At 44.1% G+C, this 17,791-nt stretch overlaps 1 protein-coding gene across 4 annotated transcripts in view; it reads right to left on the bottom strand.

The window, feature by feature from the left end:
- tle2b (TLE family member 2, transcriptional corepressor b) overlaps positions 1-8,864 on the bottom strand; it is a 104,691-nt gene extending 95,827 nt beyond the window's left edge. For all 4 annotated transcript variants that reach the window (XM_078946333.1, XM_023954565.2, XM_023954566.2 and 1 more), the window contains exons 1-2: positions 8,427-8,864; positions 8,165-8,349 (exon numbers count right to left, since the gene is read on the bottom strand). In XM_078946333.1, coding sequence (XP_078802459.1) covers positions 8,165-8,188 — 24 coding nt within the window. In that variant the 5' untranslated portion in view covers positions 8,189-8,349; positions 8,427-8,864. The remainder of the gene's footprint in view (positions 1-8,164; positions 8,350-8,426) is intronic.
- Between the last annotated feature and the right edge of the window lie 8,927 nt (positions 8,865-17,791).

Genomic DNA, 17,791 nt, shown 5'->3' on the forward strand with positions numbered 1-17,791 from the left:
GTTGCACAAGCCAGTAATTTTTGACAACCGAAGGCAATAAACCGACAAGCCATGCTAAGGCTAACACGCTAACGACCGACTGGTACAGAATCAAATATGGGCGGGGCTTTTGCCACCCGCAGAAAGCGTAGAGAAAGTGTAAGGGGCCATACGATTGGCTAAAAGCGAACCCGCCTGCTTTGCCGATGAGTTTGATTGACAGATTCACTAGCCAATGGTGACATTAGTTGACCCGCTCCGTCAGATGAGTCTCAATATTCACCGTAGAAAAATCTCTCACACACATGGGGAGATTCACAAACGAGAACGGGATTTTGAATGCACAGTCTGCAGTTCGAATGATCTGTAAGTTCACATCACATGTGTACCTAAAAATCATGTTTGTGAAGCACTTACTGTGTATTTCTGATACATTTATTGTGAATTTATAAAATGTTTTTTGTGAAACACAGTGTGCACATTTGTGAGAAACACTTATTGTGCATTTGTAAAACATTTAGTGTGCATTTGTGAAACACAATCTGTGTGTTTGTGAAACACAGGGTGTGTATTTCCGAATTTATTTTTCACGTTTGCATAAAATGACATTTGTGAATCGGAGCGTGTGCATTTGTAAAACCGGTTGTGTGCATTTCTGATTATTGAGACTGAATTAACTCCATAGAACCCTCTCCTGAGTACTGAATCCACTGCATCTCCCAGCAGCCCCAGTGTGCACTTCCTGGATGCCACACACCTGACTCTCATTCACTCAATCACTCACAGTCTACTTAAGCACCACTGAGCCTCACTCAGTGCAAAGTATTGTTCGTACCACTCTGCCTTTATTACCGAGCGTTGTAGTTGGACCCTCTGTCTCCTGACCCTGGGTCTGACTCAGTTTGCCTGCCGCCTGCCCCAACTCTCGCCTGGATCCTGACTACCCTGTCTCTCTCCTGATGCTCTCATGCCTGTTATTGACCCCTGCCTGCCTGACTGACCTGGCTTTGTGGACTTCTAGCTGAGCTGATAAACCTGCTGCATTAGTTAGGAACCAGCCGTCTGCCTGTTCTTGTGACGTTGTTGCACCCCTAAGCAACAGATTTGCCTCAAAAGAAGTTTGCCCCCCTACAGGGGCCCCCCCAATGCCCAGAGGCACAAGCGAACCCAGTGTCCGGCCCCCAGCCCACAAGACAGGAGCGCTTAGCCATACCAGGCGGCAGCCATGGGGGCCACCGGGTGCCGGACACCGAGACAAAGGCCAGGGACGGAGCCAGGGCCCCCGGAACCCATGAGCCGGCCACCACCCGACCGACGCCCAAAATACCTTTAATTTGACCATTCACATGCCTTAAATTCTTTGCTGTTTCAGCAAATATTTCTTTTTTTTTTAATGATAATTTTGATGACTAAAAGTTGAGTGCATGGTAGTTTTTGTACCTAAAGGAAAAAGTATGAGAAATTGTTTTCACTCGACGTACCTGGATCAATAAAGGTTTAACTAAAGCAAACAGCTAAGAACAGTTTTTTTTCTTTGACAAAACTAAAATTTCCTTGTCGATTTAGGAACCAAATGTGAAGTTTTTCTAAATAAAGCGTTAAAAAAATCCTTAGATGTTGACAAATTGATATCTGGAATAAAAAGAACCCCAGGATTAGGAAAAGCGTCCTTCAACAACACCGAAAACATGGTGGACTACCTCTCCCTAACTTTCAGCTCTACTATTGGGCTGCCAACATAAGAGCCATGTTACACTGGAAAGTCATACAATCCCCCACTTTAACACCTCCAGCATGGCTACGCATGGAAAACTCTTCTTGTCTTTGTACCTCCCCTTTTTTTATTACTTTGTTCCAGACTTCCATATCCTGAGCCTCTCTCGAAATACACCTCCAATCCCGTAGTGCAATATTCTCTTAAAATTTGGGCACAATTTAGAAGAGTGTTTTCCCTTAAAGATCTGTCAAAATTGGCTCCTGTTTTTAGAAATCATCAGTTCATACCTTCAACCTCAGACGAAGCTTTTCATGAATGGAGCAGGAGAGGAGTTTGTTGAATTGATGACCTGTTTATTGACAACACGTTTGCATCTTTTGATCAACTTCTGGTTAAATTCAACATCCCTCACTCTCGTTTTTTTAGATATGTGCAGCTTCGTAGCTTTGTTTCTAAGTCATTTCCCCGTTTCCCATCCCATCCACCTGATTCCCTTTTAGAATCCACTTTGAAAATTAAAGTTGGCTCCAGGGGAACAATTGGCAAAATCTATTCTTTGTTAAACACATGATTTAGAGCCCTGACAACACTCAAATCTCACTGGGAAGAAGAACTAAACTTGAATATTGCTGACAGTATTTGGAGTGAAGCGTTAGATAACATACATTCCTCATCAATCTGTTTGCGTCATCAGGTTATCCAGTTTAAGATCGTACACCGACTCCACTGGTCCAAAGTTAAACTTTCCAAGTTCATCCACAATATAGATCCCACATGTGACCGATGTAGCTGTTCTGTAGCCACCCTGTCCCATATGTTCTGGTCCTGTTCCAAGTTAGATCACTTCTGGGAATCTATATTCACTTTTTTCTCTGATGTGCTGCGTACGCCTTTACAACCCTCTGTTTTTTCTGTATTATTTGGTGTTTTACCCGTAAACCTGGACCATAGAGAACAAACTATCATCTCCTTTGGGACACTGATTGCCAGGAGACTCATACTGCTCAAATGGAAAGAAAAATACCCTCCAACCTTCAACATGTGGCTGGAAGACCTTCTGCACTTTTTGGTGCTGGAGAAAATTCTATCTAACATGGAAGCCTATATTGGAGCATCTCAGAGACTTGGATGTCATGGTTGCCAAAAAATGTCTGTGACCGGTCTTGTAATGTGAATAGGTGTTTTTTATATTCTTTTATTATTATTTTTTTATTGTGTCCCGCCAGGTGTCTAAGCTTCTGTAAGACTTGAGACTGAATGGTAAAATGAGAGTGGGAGGGAGGGTGGGGGGTGGGGGGGGGGGGTGTATGTTGTTTTATGTTGTTTCATGTTGTATGTTTTGTACTGTTTCAAAAAAACAAAATCAATAAAAAGACTGAATGTATGGTTTAACATATGAACGTAATGTTATGTCATTTTTTTTATCTTTCTGGGTGATTTTAACATCTACCAAAGGGACTGCAGATGAAAAATAGCCCTTTGGCTAACTCTGACATATTGACAGGAAGGTTTATTAATATGTGCTGTCCCTGTATCGAATACATAAATACATCTGAAAATCACGTAATTGACGCATGAATCACTAATGAATTGCACATGAAGCTGACCACAAGTTTTCTCACTTTTTCCACGTATATTCTTCACTTGTGACCAATTTTCCGCCATGCAATATGCGCTAAATGTACGTAGTGGCTGTGTGACACAGGAAAACATCCGAGCTCAGGGGTTAAAGACCTCATCAGAGGATCTCTCCGTCACCGCCATCGCTCCTGAAAGGAACAGGAAGAGAACGCGCACCGCAACATTTTAACCCCATGATATAACCTATCAGAGACAGTAAAGAAGCAGTAAACTGATTTTAAAAACATCGGACACGATGCAAACGAGTTTCACAAACTGCTTTCCGTTGAAAACGTGTCTTATTCTCTTTGACTTGATGGGCAGGGTCTGTGTGGATCCCTCATCTGGATGGGAAGAAGGAGACGTCACTGACTCTGAAGGCCTTTTGGTGCCAGACAAGCAGCCTGAATGTTTCACAAACACGCCGATCTTCTGGGATTTTCACACATCTCCAGCATTTAAGAGACGAAAAAAAGGAAGATGCGGCAAAAGGAGAACCTCCAGACCGGTGAGAGGCTTCCAACGTGAATCAAAACACGCAAGCGCCTGGAATTACACGCGTGTGCGTCCGTGTTGTGGACGGTTTCCCACCTTCCTGCAGATCACATTTCATGAAATCAAGTTCTGCTCCACGTGAAACGGAGAAGGATAAAGTGAAAGGAGACAGAGGGAGAATGAGCTGGGGGGGCTATCGATCGTCTGGGGGCCGTCTCAATCTGCTGCTGAACTTTATCACAATCACAGAGCATCGCAGCAGGAAGCTCTCTGCTCCGCCTCTGAGGCAGAGAACAGAGGAATGCTGGCTTTTTAGTCCTCATTTCTCACTCATTTTCATTTCTCTTTCAACCTCCGGCAGAGCTTTTTTATTTTTTAACTCAACTCTTTGTCTCTTTTATTTCGTTCCGGGCTTTCACATGTTTCACTTTCTCCCTTTTTCTTCCAGCTTGACTGGATTTTTTTCCTTTTTTCCAGCCGCTGACTTATTAGCATTCTCTCTGTACATATAATTGATTCCTCATGCCGTCCTCTTGTGAAAATGTCATTCATAATTCTATGTGATATCAGGATGACTGACTGGCTGACTGACTGACTGACTGACTGACTGACTGACTGACTGAGTTGCTGAAAGACTGACTGACTGACTGACTGAATGACTGACTGAATTGCTGGCTGAGTTGCTGACTGAGTTGCTGACTGACTGACTGACTATGTTGCTGGCTGACTGACTGACTGACTAACTGACTGACTGACTGACTGACTGAGTTGCTGAAAGACTAACTGACTGACTGACTGACTGACTGACTGACTGACTGACTGACTGACTGACAGTCGGACGGACGGACGGACGGACTGACTGACTGAGTTGCTGAAAGACTGATTTGCTGACTGACTGACTGACTGACTAAGTTGCTGACTGACTGAGTTGCTGACTGACTGACTGACTAGGTTGCTGACTGAGTTGCTGACTGACTGACTGACTAAGTTGCTGACTGACTGACTGACTGAGGTGCTGACTGACTGACTGACTGACTGACTGACTGACTGACTGACTGACTGACTGACTGACTGACTGACTGAGTTGCTGGCTGAGTGACTGACTGACTAACTGACTGACTGACTGACTGACTGAGTTGCTGAAAGACTAACTGACTGACTGACTGACTGACTGACTGACTGACTGACTGACTGACAGTCGGACGGACGGACGGACGGACTGACTGACTGAGTTGCTGAAAGACTGATTTGCTGACTGACTGACTGACTGACTGACTAAGTTGCTGACTGACTGAGTTGCTGACTGACTGACTAGGTTGCTGACTGAGTTGCTGACTGACTGACTGACTAAGTTGCTGACTGACTGACTGACTGAGGTGCTGACTGACTGACTGACTGACTGACTGACTGACTGACTGACTAAGTTGCTGACTAAGTTGCTGACTGAGTTGCTGACTGACTGACTGACTGAGTTGCTGAAAGACTGAGTTGCTGACTGACTGACTGACTGACTGACTGACTGACTGACTGACTGACTGACGGACTGACTGAGTTGCTGACTGACTGACTGACTGACTGACGGACTGACTGAGTTGCTGACTGACAGAGTTGCTGACTGACTGACTGACTGACTGACGGACTGAGTTGCTGACTGACTGACTGACTGAGTTGCTGAAAGACTGAGTCGCTGACTGACAGAGTTGCTGACTGACTGACTGACTGACTGACTGACTGACTGACTGACGGACTGACTGACAGAGTTGCTGACTGACAGAGTTGCTGACTGACTGACTGACTGACTGACTGAGTTGCTGACTGACTGACTGACTGACTGACTGACTGACGGACTGACTGAGTTGCTGACTGACAGAGTTGCTGACTGACTGACTGACTGACTGACTGACTGACTGACTGACTGACGGACTGACTGAGTTGCTGACTGACAGAGTTGCTGACTGACTGACTGACTGACTGACTGACTGACTGACTGACTGAGTTGCTGACTGACTGACTGACTGACTGACTGACTGAGTTGCTGACTGACTGACTGACTGAGTTGAGTTGCTGACTGACTGACTGACTGACTGACTGACTGACTGACTGACTGACTGACTGAGTTGCTGACTGACTGACTGACTGACTGACTGACTGACTGAGTTGCTGACTGACTGACTGACTGACTGACTGACTGACTGACTGACTGAGTTGCTGACTGACTGACTGACTGACTGACTGACTGACTGACTGACTGAGTTGCTGACTGACTGACTGACTGACTGACTGACTGACGGACTGACTGACAGAGTTGCTGACTGACAGAGTTGCTGACTGACTGACTGACTGACTGACTGAGTTGCTGACTGACTGACTGACTGACTGACTGACTGACTGACGGACTGACTGAGTTGCTGACTGACAGAGTTGCTGACTGACTGACTGACTGACTGACTGACTGACTGACTGACTGACTGACTGACTGACTGACTGACTGACGGACTGACTGAGTTGCTGACTGACAGAGTTGCTGACTGACTGACTGACTGACTGACTGACTGACTGACTGAGTTGCTGACTGACTGACTGACTGACTGACTGACTGACTGAGTTGCTGACTGACTGACTGAGTTGCTGACTGACTGACTGACTGACTGACTGACTGACTGACTGACTGACTGACTGACTGACTGAGTTGCTGACTGACTGACTGACTGACTGACTGACTGACTGAGTTGCTGACTGACTGACTGACTGACTGACTGACTGACTGACTGAGTTGCTGACTGACTGACTGACTGACTGACAACATTCTGATTACAGCAACCAGATCAGGACCCTCCTGTAACAAATGGCAGTGCCAGCAGAAACTTCTGCTGTTGGATTGAAAAAGCCTTTAAATCCAGAAACAGGTTCAACGCAAACTATTTTAGAAGTTGGTTTAACTTTTACGTCTTTCCAAGCTTCTCTCAAAATCAACAGTTGAGAATTGTGTGTCTCATTAAGAGCTGGGATTGAAATACAAGAAAATTCTCATTAAAATGAGTCAAAATCCTTTTTCTCCACAGCTTGACGAAAAATGTAATTTAAGACTCAAAAAATCTCTGCAATTGTTGGTTCAAAATATAGGGACGTCATTTAATGTTCAACAAAGTGCTAGTTTTTGATTTAATGTGAATTTATTAAAATGGGTTAACTTGTACCAAGATATTCACTTTGTTTACATTAAAATGAGTCATTTTCACTTATTGGACTTTTTTAATACTTCTTATTACGCTGCAGAACATTCAATTTGAAGTGTTTCCATCTAACAGTTGGATTTTTGGGCTCTTTATTCTCTTTTGAAATTCTTCTGTGGAACTTCTTGTTCCTAGATTTTAATATTTTCCTGTCAGATTTCTTGTTAAGTCAAATATTTGCTGCATGGACAGATAATCAGTAATTTTCTCCTTAAGACAAGTTTTCTTTTATTTTTTTAGTCGACCTCTTTTTGCCGTGTTACGGCACCGCCGATGAAAAGTGAGGCTGAGTAAGAGGAAGGACTCTGAGGAGGACGCACTTGAGCACCGAGGGCCTTTTTTGAGTCCAAACATAAAGATATTTAAGTAAAACTGAAGAATTTATTAAAGGATCTGTGTGTTTGATTAGCAACAGAAAGGAGCAACTGGACAGTTGCACTGCAAGAACGGACTCCTAATACAGTAAAAAAAGTCTCTTGTTTCAAGAAATATTAAAAATAATCTCATTAAGAAAGTTTTCAAAACAATTTTGGTTAAAGAAAATGTATCTTAGTGACTTTAATTTTCTTTTAAATAAGCCCATTTACTTGCCCCCTTGGCAGATTTTTTAAAAAGAGCATTTTTTAAATTTGAATATTATTTTTTGCAGCGTAGTGTCTTTTTAAAGGAGCCACACACCAGAGAAGAAACAGCCTTGCATGTGTGCGTTCATGTATGCGTTCATGTGTGCGTTCATGTGTGCGTTCATGTGTGCGTTCATGTGTGTGCACGGCGAAGAGGGAATCCAGTTTTAGGCCACTCAACGGCAACAAGATCTGAAAGGCACCTGGTTCCAGATGATGAAGAGGGAGGGGATTTCTGTGTGCACATAACAGTGACTCTCTACACAAACACCAACACCTATCGTTCATCACCTCCCTGTACTCATGTCACTGCACTGTCCCTTCAACTGACCCAGAGGGGGACACGCAGAGCAGCCAGAGACAAACAAGGACAGATTCGGGTCCGGAGGAGCCGTCGGGAGGACACAAAATCAGAAAAGTGGGGATGAGATCACAAGGAGACACACTTGGGGGAGTTCAGAGACGGTTCAGGAGGAGAAGGAAGGAGGTGGTCTTACCGGATGCCTTCCCTGAGGGTACATGATCCCAGGAGAGGAGAGGCTTCCAGTCCGCTTGATGGCCAGGTTAGTCCCCTGGCCCTCCACTCCTCTGCCCTCCACTGGTTCCGCTGCCACACACCCCCACACACAAACACACACCTCCCCACAGCCGGCCCTGATGTCACCGAGTCTTTTTAAAATCCCTGTTGACACACAACCCAAGATCAGTCGGTCCGTCGGCTCATTTCATCCAACAATGTCATGACACATCAGGCTGTACCTCCTCCTTCCACAGTCCCAGTTTCCCCTTGTCCTCCAGGGTCTTTCCCCTCTTTTGCCTCAGCTTGTGATCAGTTAGGGTCCAGGCATGATGACATCTCATGCAGGCAGACTCCCCTCTCCCTGGACTCGTCCTCCTCTTCCTCCTTCACCCCACAGTCTGTTGGTGAATCATCCAAACATAAACACGCAGAAACAGTCCTCCGTTCTGCTTCTCCTCCTTTGCAGCCTCTCTCTGACACGCTGAAGTCTTGACTGCAGCAGGAAAAAAAAAAAAGAAGAGGAAGAAGGAGGAAGAGGAGGGAGGGGAGAGGAGAGAGTGAGGGCTTTGTTTTTAATCTAAATGTGGAAAAAAAAATGCAAGAGGAAGGCAGGAAAGAACAGCAGGTCAGTGGAGGATCCAGCGGGCTTTTCAGCAGCAAGCCCTAGACTGTAATATATTGTGCCTGTTGGCTTCAACACAAACACGACAGGCTGCTAAAGCTCCTCTTAAGGTGGAACTGAGTAGATAGAGGCAGCTCCTCACACACAGGCGGGACTCAAGATGGGAAGAGATGGGTTTCTTTTTTTAGCTGTGGTCAGACACACAAAGAGTCAAGCTCACACTGATGGGAATCAATATGCAAACACATTTATGAAACGCCGCACACACAGACACACACTACCGCACTCACTTAGTCCCTAAGCGTTAAATTTTACCAACTAACTCCTGTTAGCCATCAAGTCAAACCCAACCAGCCGCAGATATATACAGGTATAAACAACAAATGACCTGGATTTCTGCACCCCTGATCTACATCTTTTATTTATCTTTCAGTTCTCCAAGCCTCTCTTTGGTGCAGAACGATTCATATGTTGTCCCCCATTCCCACTACCCTCCGGGGGAACGGGAGTGATTCCGGATTGTCTGTGCTCCCGTATCTGACCGTGGACCTTCCCTCTGGCCCGTCTGTGCTTCCGTACCTGCCCATGGATCCTGCCCCTGGCTCGTCTCGCGCCCCCAGCCATCCCCCAACTCTATCTTGACCAAGCTCATCTTCTGCACCATTTAAACATGTAGTTGTAGAGTTAGATAAGCTAAGAGTTCTGGTACACCCCCTACCGTCCTGGGGAAGGATGAAGGATCCCTCCTTCATGTGGACATCCCTGAGGATTATTCTTTTTTTTCCCAAAATCCGTTTTTAAGGAGTTTTTCCTTACCGCGAAGTAGGGTCTAAGTGCAGGGATGTCCAGTTTAGTTTAACTATTACCTACTGGATATATGACTGATTTCAAGTTCTTATAAGATTACTGGTATGAAGCCCATTGAGACGATTGTTGTAATATTGGGCTCTAGAAATAAAATGGAATGGAACTGAATTAAATAGACCCTATGCCCTTCAGGCCAATCACTGACAGGAACTTATCTTTAAAGGGGAAAAAATGCTTTTTAGTTCATTCATCTTCTAATCCGTTTGTTACCTTTCGGGGTCACTGGGCTGTCAGAGCCTGTCCCGGCCACTTGTGGGCGAAGGCGGGGGATACCCTGGACAGGCCGCCAGTCTGTCGCAGGGCCAATGCTTTTTAGTGTTGTTCTGAATCTAACTCTAAGTCTGCTCTGTAGGTTTGATTATTTTTTATGGATTTGCCATCTAAGTTTTTAATATAGCGGCTGGATAGTTCAGTTGGTTGAATGTAGGACTGACGCACAGGAATCCAGGGTCTAATTCTGATGGGGTGACACCAGTATGGGTTCTTAGGCAACACCCTTCACACTACTGCCTATCTATATGGCCTTAAGGGGGCCCGGGTCTGGATCTCCCGGTGCCGGTCCCCAGTCTGGACAAAATACTGGGTTGTGTCCGGAAGGACATCCAACATAAAAATCTCTGCCAAACCAAATGCTAATGTGTGAAATCTGGTTTGCTGTGGCAATCCCTGAGGGGATGTGCTGAAAGGTGAACAACAACATCCACGTTTTTAATCTAAGGATATGTCCACATTGTTCACGTGTCTAAAAAAGTAGAGGTTTCCCAATGATAACTGAGGCAACCAGCTTCTCTGCTAAATACTGCACCAGGGTCTGAGCTGTGGGTAGGAAAGAAATTGTCTTTTTAGTATTATCATTGTTTGAATGTATTTTTAACTTAGATTGATCTTTTTACCCTTTCAGAAACAGCTCTGTGATTTTTCCTCTGCCTCTCATGGTAAACGGCGTATACTTATATAGTGCTTTTCTACACATTCACACACACACACACATTCACACACTGACTAACACTGGTGCCAACCTCCCACTAGAGGCAAGGTGGGGTTCAGTGTCTTGCCCAAAGACACATTGACGTGCAAGGCGGGAATCGAACCTGCAATCTTACGATCGTGGGTCGACTGCTTTACCGGTGCCCCACCGCCCCCGCCCCCACCCCCAGCTAGGATGAGTGGGTTTTACAACACACTGTCCTTAGCTGATAAGGAATGCTGTTTGAACTGAAAATGGCTAATTATACGACACCCCTAATGAACTTTTCAGCTTGTCTCTTTGTTTGGAAATTGAAACCTCCTACTTGAATTCTTCTTAATAAAAGGAGCATGGGAGAAGAAGACCTTTGAGAGAAGAGAAGGGTGGTGGAAATCTTCCCTCACACCTGCTTGTGCACGAGAAACCTGATTCTTGTTGTGGTTTTTTGTTTTCTTATCGTGTTTTTCTTTATTGTCTAGATGCATTTCTCTGACAGCACCAGAAGTGTCACTTTAGCTCAGTACAGATCTGAAGTCACGGTGTCAACACAAATATAGGAGACAAATGGATGACATTAAATGAAACTTTTCTTACCTACAATTACATCTTAGAATATAGGCTAGAGAAAGAGGGAGGGCAGCAAAAAGACTCTACTGTATCCTAAAACAAGAAGCAAATGAGCAAGATTTTAGGAAAAGGGCTATGAATCGTGAAGAACAACTTGTTAAACATGCACACGCTGCACCACTTACTACAGGGATGTTCTCAAAGTCAGTAAATGGAGTATCTAGAGGATTACCAACATGACACCCCAGAAATATCTCTGCCACAGCAGGATAAAAATGTACGCCTGTCTTCTTTTGAGTGCTAGAACTGGTGCAACTGTTATTTTCAGGAGCGCCCAGAGTGGACTTAGACGTACTGAGAGCTGTTATTTAAAGACTTTCCGTGTACAGTACACCGGTGCTCCTTTTGGCTCGCTCTATAATGAGTCCATCCAGGGCAGCTCTGCCTTTGAACTTGATCAAACGGCCGTTAATCCGACACTGTAGACTCGGACACAGTCAGTCCTGGCATCCGTGAAGGATTTTCAGTCAGATAAAAACTGCATTTGATAACTAGAGGGTTAGCCAGAGGGCAGCTCCAAAGCCTCAATTAAGGACACACTGCAATATCCTATTATACCAAACACTACACATCCTTTTGGGAAAGCCTAATACCTGTTTATGTTGATCTGCACTGAAAGTCACGGTCAGATTGGGTTCAGTGTTTGATGTGTGAAGCTGCAAAAAAGTGTCGGTTTTGTGAGTGACATTTTGTTGAAATATATAAAAAGAGAAGAGCGATGTAAAATAAAAAAAATAGTGTTTTATTGTTTTTGAGGCATTTTCCTGATGAAATTTAAATTAAAATTGCATTTCTAAGTATTTCTTTATTTAAATCATTGTGAATCAAGAACAGACAGAAAAAAAATGCAGTTAAAAAAAAAAGATCTTATTTGTAACGTGGAAAATGTGCTGGACGGACGCACGCTTCCTTCTTTGACTTCAGGAGTCTATGATATGATTTTGAATGATTTTTGGCCCGATCTTCACCATTTTCCTTCAAATGTTGCCATTATTTACTGTCTCTGGTTTCATCAGTTCATCGTCTCACTTTAAACTGTTGTTTTCTAGCCGCGTTTTACATCTGGTGAGCTTGAGATCACGACGCTGTTGAGCGATTCCAATTTCTGCTCGAGCTTCAGCTTCCAGACAGACGGTCACACGCTTGGCTCTGAAAACACTGTGCTGGGGGGGTTAATCCATCTCCAGTCCAACGCAGAGACTTCTCCAGAGATGGGATGTCTTCAGTACAACCAACACCAACTCTGGAAGTGCACAAAAACGATCAGAGTTTTGGTTCCCATCGGAGGAAAGTGTTGGAACAGGCAGGAAACAGGGGGCAGGTGTGAAAACAGGTGGAGGCAGCAGAGCTAAAGATGTCGAGGATCTGCTTGGGAGCAGAAATGAGAAGATCAGAGCAGCTGCTCCTCCAGGAGACGGTGTGAAAGCACACAGACGATCCAGCAAACCAAAAACCTTTGGGTAAATGAGGTGCAGACGCAAAAGCCATCATCCACAGCCAATAAAAGGTTGGAACGTCTTTTCCGTTCTTCCTCAATTAGATTAGATTAGAGTAGATCAACTTTATTCATCCCACAATGGGGAAATTCTCTTATCTTTAGCAGCAAAAAAGACATTCAGAAATTCAGATACAAACTGCTACAAATTCAAGATGAGCTGGGTCTTCGTCGCATGGTTGACCTGTACAGGCGCTACAGGTTTTTGGGGTTGTGGGGGTCTGCGAAGGGCCATTGTCGTGCATTTATGATGTATAGGTGATGCTGTCATATAAAAAAAATCATAAAATACTTTTTTCTTTGTGTTTATTTCATTCTATTAAAGGCACTTTGATAAGAATGACGGTACCGCGATTAAGCTGCAGCTAAAGCTGTTTTTGGAAAAGTCCCGCCCCTTTAACTGTCTCCACCAATCATTCTTGGAGGCTTAATCACATGTCATCAGTCTGACCAATCAGAAGTGGTTAAAGTCTTCACTTCCTTGTTCTGATTCTGCTCAGAAAGTCGCTCAGTTCTAACAAAAATACCAGCTAAAGCTCGTCTTTAGCGGTGTAGCTTTCCACAGAATCCGGTGTCAGACCGTGGAACAAGTGAACAAAACAATGAGTCTGTCTGCCATCACTACATCTCCCATGATGCATTGGGTTAAAGTGACAGCGTCTCAGCGCACAATGAGTCCTTGTTAAACGTTTTGAACCCACAACGAACACACATCAACCAGTTTTTAAATCTTCTAACTTAACTTTTATTACATCTTTTAGAAAAAACTGCTTCAACTTCCAGATTTTTCTGCCACAATTATCACAAAAATGAATGTGAGATCATGGAGGTTGTAGATCAATACAGAATAAGAGTTTCTCCTTTTTTTTTTTTTTTAGATGCTGGTGAGCCGCAGGATTTTTGTCAAGGTTAAAGTGTGGCGTGGCTCAAAAAAGGTTGATAAACACTGATCTATAGATACGGTGACTCAGAGCGACTCGGACCAACCGCTGTCAACTGGTTTCAACATGGCGGCGCCAGGATCAGGAAGCAATGGTACGTCCTATTCGGGAACACGAGATGTCCATTGTTTTTACAGTCAATGGTGTCCACCCAAGAGGACGGTTGGGACTAAAGCAATCCCAGTATGAAAATGACCTTCAATGATAAATCCAGACACATCCAGAAAAGAACGATTAAGGCGGTTTGTCAAATGTTGTAAAAAATGCTAAAGTTAGAGATTCCTACATGTCACAAAGAAGAAAGTGAGGATGGTCGGTGGAGACAGAATCAGAGTAGCTGAAGGGAAGAGCAGAAGAAGACGTGATGAGTCTTTGACCTTTTTTAGAGGTCAGGGCAAACAGACCGCCTTAAAAAAAGACCCCAACCATTTGTCTTCAGGGTCTTAAAGCAACCAAACTTTTCCTGGAAACAACAGTGTTTCTGAGCTGATTGTGTTCAGTAGGAAAAGCCAAAACCTGAAATAACATCATCTTTGGAAGCAGCTGGAGGTTCGGGAAATGCATGTTCAAATAACAAAAGGCTGCAGATGATGAGAGCAGGACACTTGGACCAGAAACACTGACCGTAAATTCACAGAACATTTGATTTTAGGACAAACTGACCCTTTGAACAAGCAGACATTTTTACCCACGAAGGTCAAACTTTGCTGCAGAGAGATGATTTTGTCTCCTAAACATAAGTGCCACATTTTTGCGCTTTGTTTTATCTTCCCACAATCGTGTTCATTAGCGTTTGGAGATGAGGAGACTCGCAGTTGAAGAAGCGGGTCATGAGGTCATTCCTTTTGGCGGGTTTCCTGATGAACAAATAAACATAAAGCCGGAGTTAGGTCCAGTTAGATTCAGACTAAACATGAGCACAAGCAAACACGCAGAAACCACAGAAAAGACCTGCAGCTCTGGAGGACACGAGCGCTCAGAGGAAAGGAGCAGGAGCTCCCATTAAAAATGCTACCAGAAGATGAGAGCCCAAACTCAGAAGCACCGTCTTCACAGAACCATCTCCCCAACCTCCATCCGCATGCCTCAATAGAATCAACGGTTCTTTCAGACACCAAACAGAACTGAGCCTCTCCAAGAGAGGAACTGTGGCGTTTAAACTCAGGGGCTTCAAATCCCGTCCCAGACGACCCCCCCCCCCTCCCCCAAGAAGCCGCCAAGGCTTCATTTCTCGCTCCCTTCATTCCAAATCTGTCACATATTCAGTGACAACTCACCATAACCGCATCACCAGCATTCCCGTGTAGCCCATTGTACTAATCAGCATTATCTAATTGTCTAGATTGGATTATGCAGGTAATTATTCCCCAGACTCCTTCCACTGTGTTTCTGAGAGGCAGATGGGCTGAAACACACAAAGCGTGACGTCAGTCCTGAGGTGACACGGGTCGGAAAACATTTACCAGAACTGCTGATCAATACGCAAAAACGTTTCAAAATAAAAGCATTAATAAAATGAAAAGAGAATTTCAGTGGCTGTTTACTTTCATTTTGAAGGCTTTTATGAAATGATCCTGTGGGGATTTTTGTATGAAAATGGCTGATGTTCCTCCACAAACTTTGACGTTTTTGCAAAACTGGAGGTTTGTCTCTGTTAGTGGGAGGAGCCAAGCCCAACGCTGACCCTCCCCAGAGAGTTCATGATGGGCGGCACACGAGTGGAAATTCGCACCAGAGCTGTTTGGACCACGAAGCTCATCTGGACTCTGGTTTGCTTGCAAACAAACCCTGCAGCGCTTTACTACAGTCTGAGCACAGACAGACGCAAACCGAAGAATGGAACTGAGACTGAATGAGAAGTTCAGGGGATTCTCGCTGTTGGACTTAATGGCATTAGCTATTAGTCAGGTTTTCTTCCTTATTTTTCTTCTTCGTGGTCGGCGCTTGTTTCTGACAATCCAACCACCAAATGAGCTGCAGATTAACCGTATAGCATACACTAAAGGTGAGACATTTTTCCGTAATCCTAAAACGATTCCATCAGACTTCCCGGTTGAAAGCTTCCTAAAAGCAGTTCATGTTCTACGTTGATTTGACGTGGTTCATTCATAAAAATTTAAAGTAAAGACCACACATTTTTCCATGTATGACCAATTTTTATCCTTGCAACATGTGCAAAATGTACATAGTGGCTGTGTGACACGCTGGAGCTCCGAAAGGGGGGGGGTTAAGATGGCAGATTCTAGGGGTCCAGACAGAGAGGGGGCCCACAGTGGCCCCTAACATTGATGCAACGATAGAACAGAAAAACATCATTTCAGTAAGTCATTAACCAATAGATAATCACAAATATTTGATATATTTTCAATGACATGGGAACAACATTTCTTTCCCACACAAACACACCCTGCATTTATTTTAAAAATGGTTCGGTCCGACTGGACTGACTGAATGGTTAGCGCAGGCACATGGGCTGTGACAGACAGTGTGTGACGTAGAGAAAAGATGCATCAAAAATCGGAATGCCAAAAATAGAAGGAAAAGAAACCCAAGAGAGGAAAAGGAGTTGATGGGTCGGAAAAAGTGGCACCCAGGATTTCTGCAAGTACCAGGTTAAAAGGATGGAAAAAGAAGCTTGACTTACTCTTTTAAGTTAAGTTTCATTCAAATGATGATAAATCATTTATGGCCATTTTGTGTTTTGATGGTGATTTTTCTTTTTTTAGCCAAGGATGTTTTGATTTTTTTTATCCCTTTTTATCATGAAAAAGTTAATTTCTTATTTAAGAATCAGTTTTGGTATGAATGAATGAAACAAAATGCATTCTAATGTAGTAAGTTGTCGTGTTATTATGTCACAAAGACGACAACAATAGTAAAAAAATACCATCATAAGGCATAGTTGTCTGTGAAACAGCATTAAATAAATTGCCGCTGTGTTAGGGGCCAAAGTAAAAATTCTTTTCATGGGGCCCAAAATCCCCAGCAGCCCCCTGGGGATGACGCGGCCTTCAGATCATAATCTTTCAGGGAAACCGTAATGTGTATATATAGAAACCGTCTTACATGCTTCCCTAATTTAACACTTAAAACTATAATTTAATTAGCAACTAACTGACTAAAAACGTAGAGATGATAAAATCATTTCATAGGCGAATATTTTTAGATTAACTGTGATGCAGTTTTTAACTTTTCTATTACATCTGGGAAAAATGGGTAAATATTTATAAATACACACAAACACAAATGTGATTTACTTGTTCTGAGGGTGAGTTTCACGCAAACATCTCAATTTCGTCTGCTGAGTGGACTGTCAGCAACTCCTCCGTTCCACCTTAACAACGCTCGCCTTACTGGAGGCTCTCCTCTGCCTCTGATTGGAAGACGCGCTGTCTCCTTCCAGCCAACCGGCTTCACGAGAGCCCCACGTGGAGTCATGACGTCACGGTCCAGGCCGTCCAATAGTGACTCGAGCTGGTTTGTTAAACGAGCACGGACGAGAAGGGAGGGGGAGCGGAGTCTGTGGGGATTGTGGGCAGTGAAGTTCAAATAATTGAGCCCGCCACGCGCGCGCGCTACTACGCGCACGTAAGTCACGCTACATAAATGCTCAGGAAATTCTGCCGTTAATTTCAGACGCCAAATGTGGAGTGTTGAGTATGTCTGTGCGCACGCGCACAGACATACTCAACACTCCACATTTGATTGAGCCATAGAATAAAAACAAAGCCGTTTTCTTACATATTCTTTTAATTTCACTCAAACAGAAACATACCAGGAAGTGCGTGTTTGTGTCCTTTCAAAGTAAAAGAACTTTTTCATTTTTAAACAGTCTGATTTGAGAGTCCCTTGTTGAAATAGGCATAGATAATGACGTCATAAATGGTTAAACATGGTGGTCTGAAGTAAGGCAGCAGCCGTCGTTTGGTCACTGGATGCAGCTCTGGCTCCAGGCTGCATGGACGCAGTCAGATCTTCTTTTCGGGCGGCTACAGAGACACGTGACGCATCCTTCTGACTTTCCTCCCAAACCGCGTGTGAGCGCGGCCTTCCGCCGCTGCACAGCAACAGTAAAGCGCCTCTGC

This window comes from Oryzias latipes, chromosome 4 (assembly GCF_053564925.1).
Source record: "Oryzias latipes strain Hd-rR chromosome 4, Olatipes_Hd-rR_3.1".
In the NCBI taxonomy this organism is placed as follows: domain Eukaryota; kingdom Metazoa; phylum Chordata; class Actinopteri; order Beloniformes; family Adrianichthyidae; genus Oryzias; species Oryzias latipes.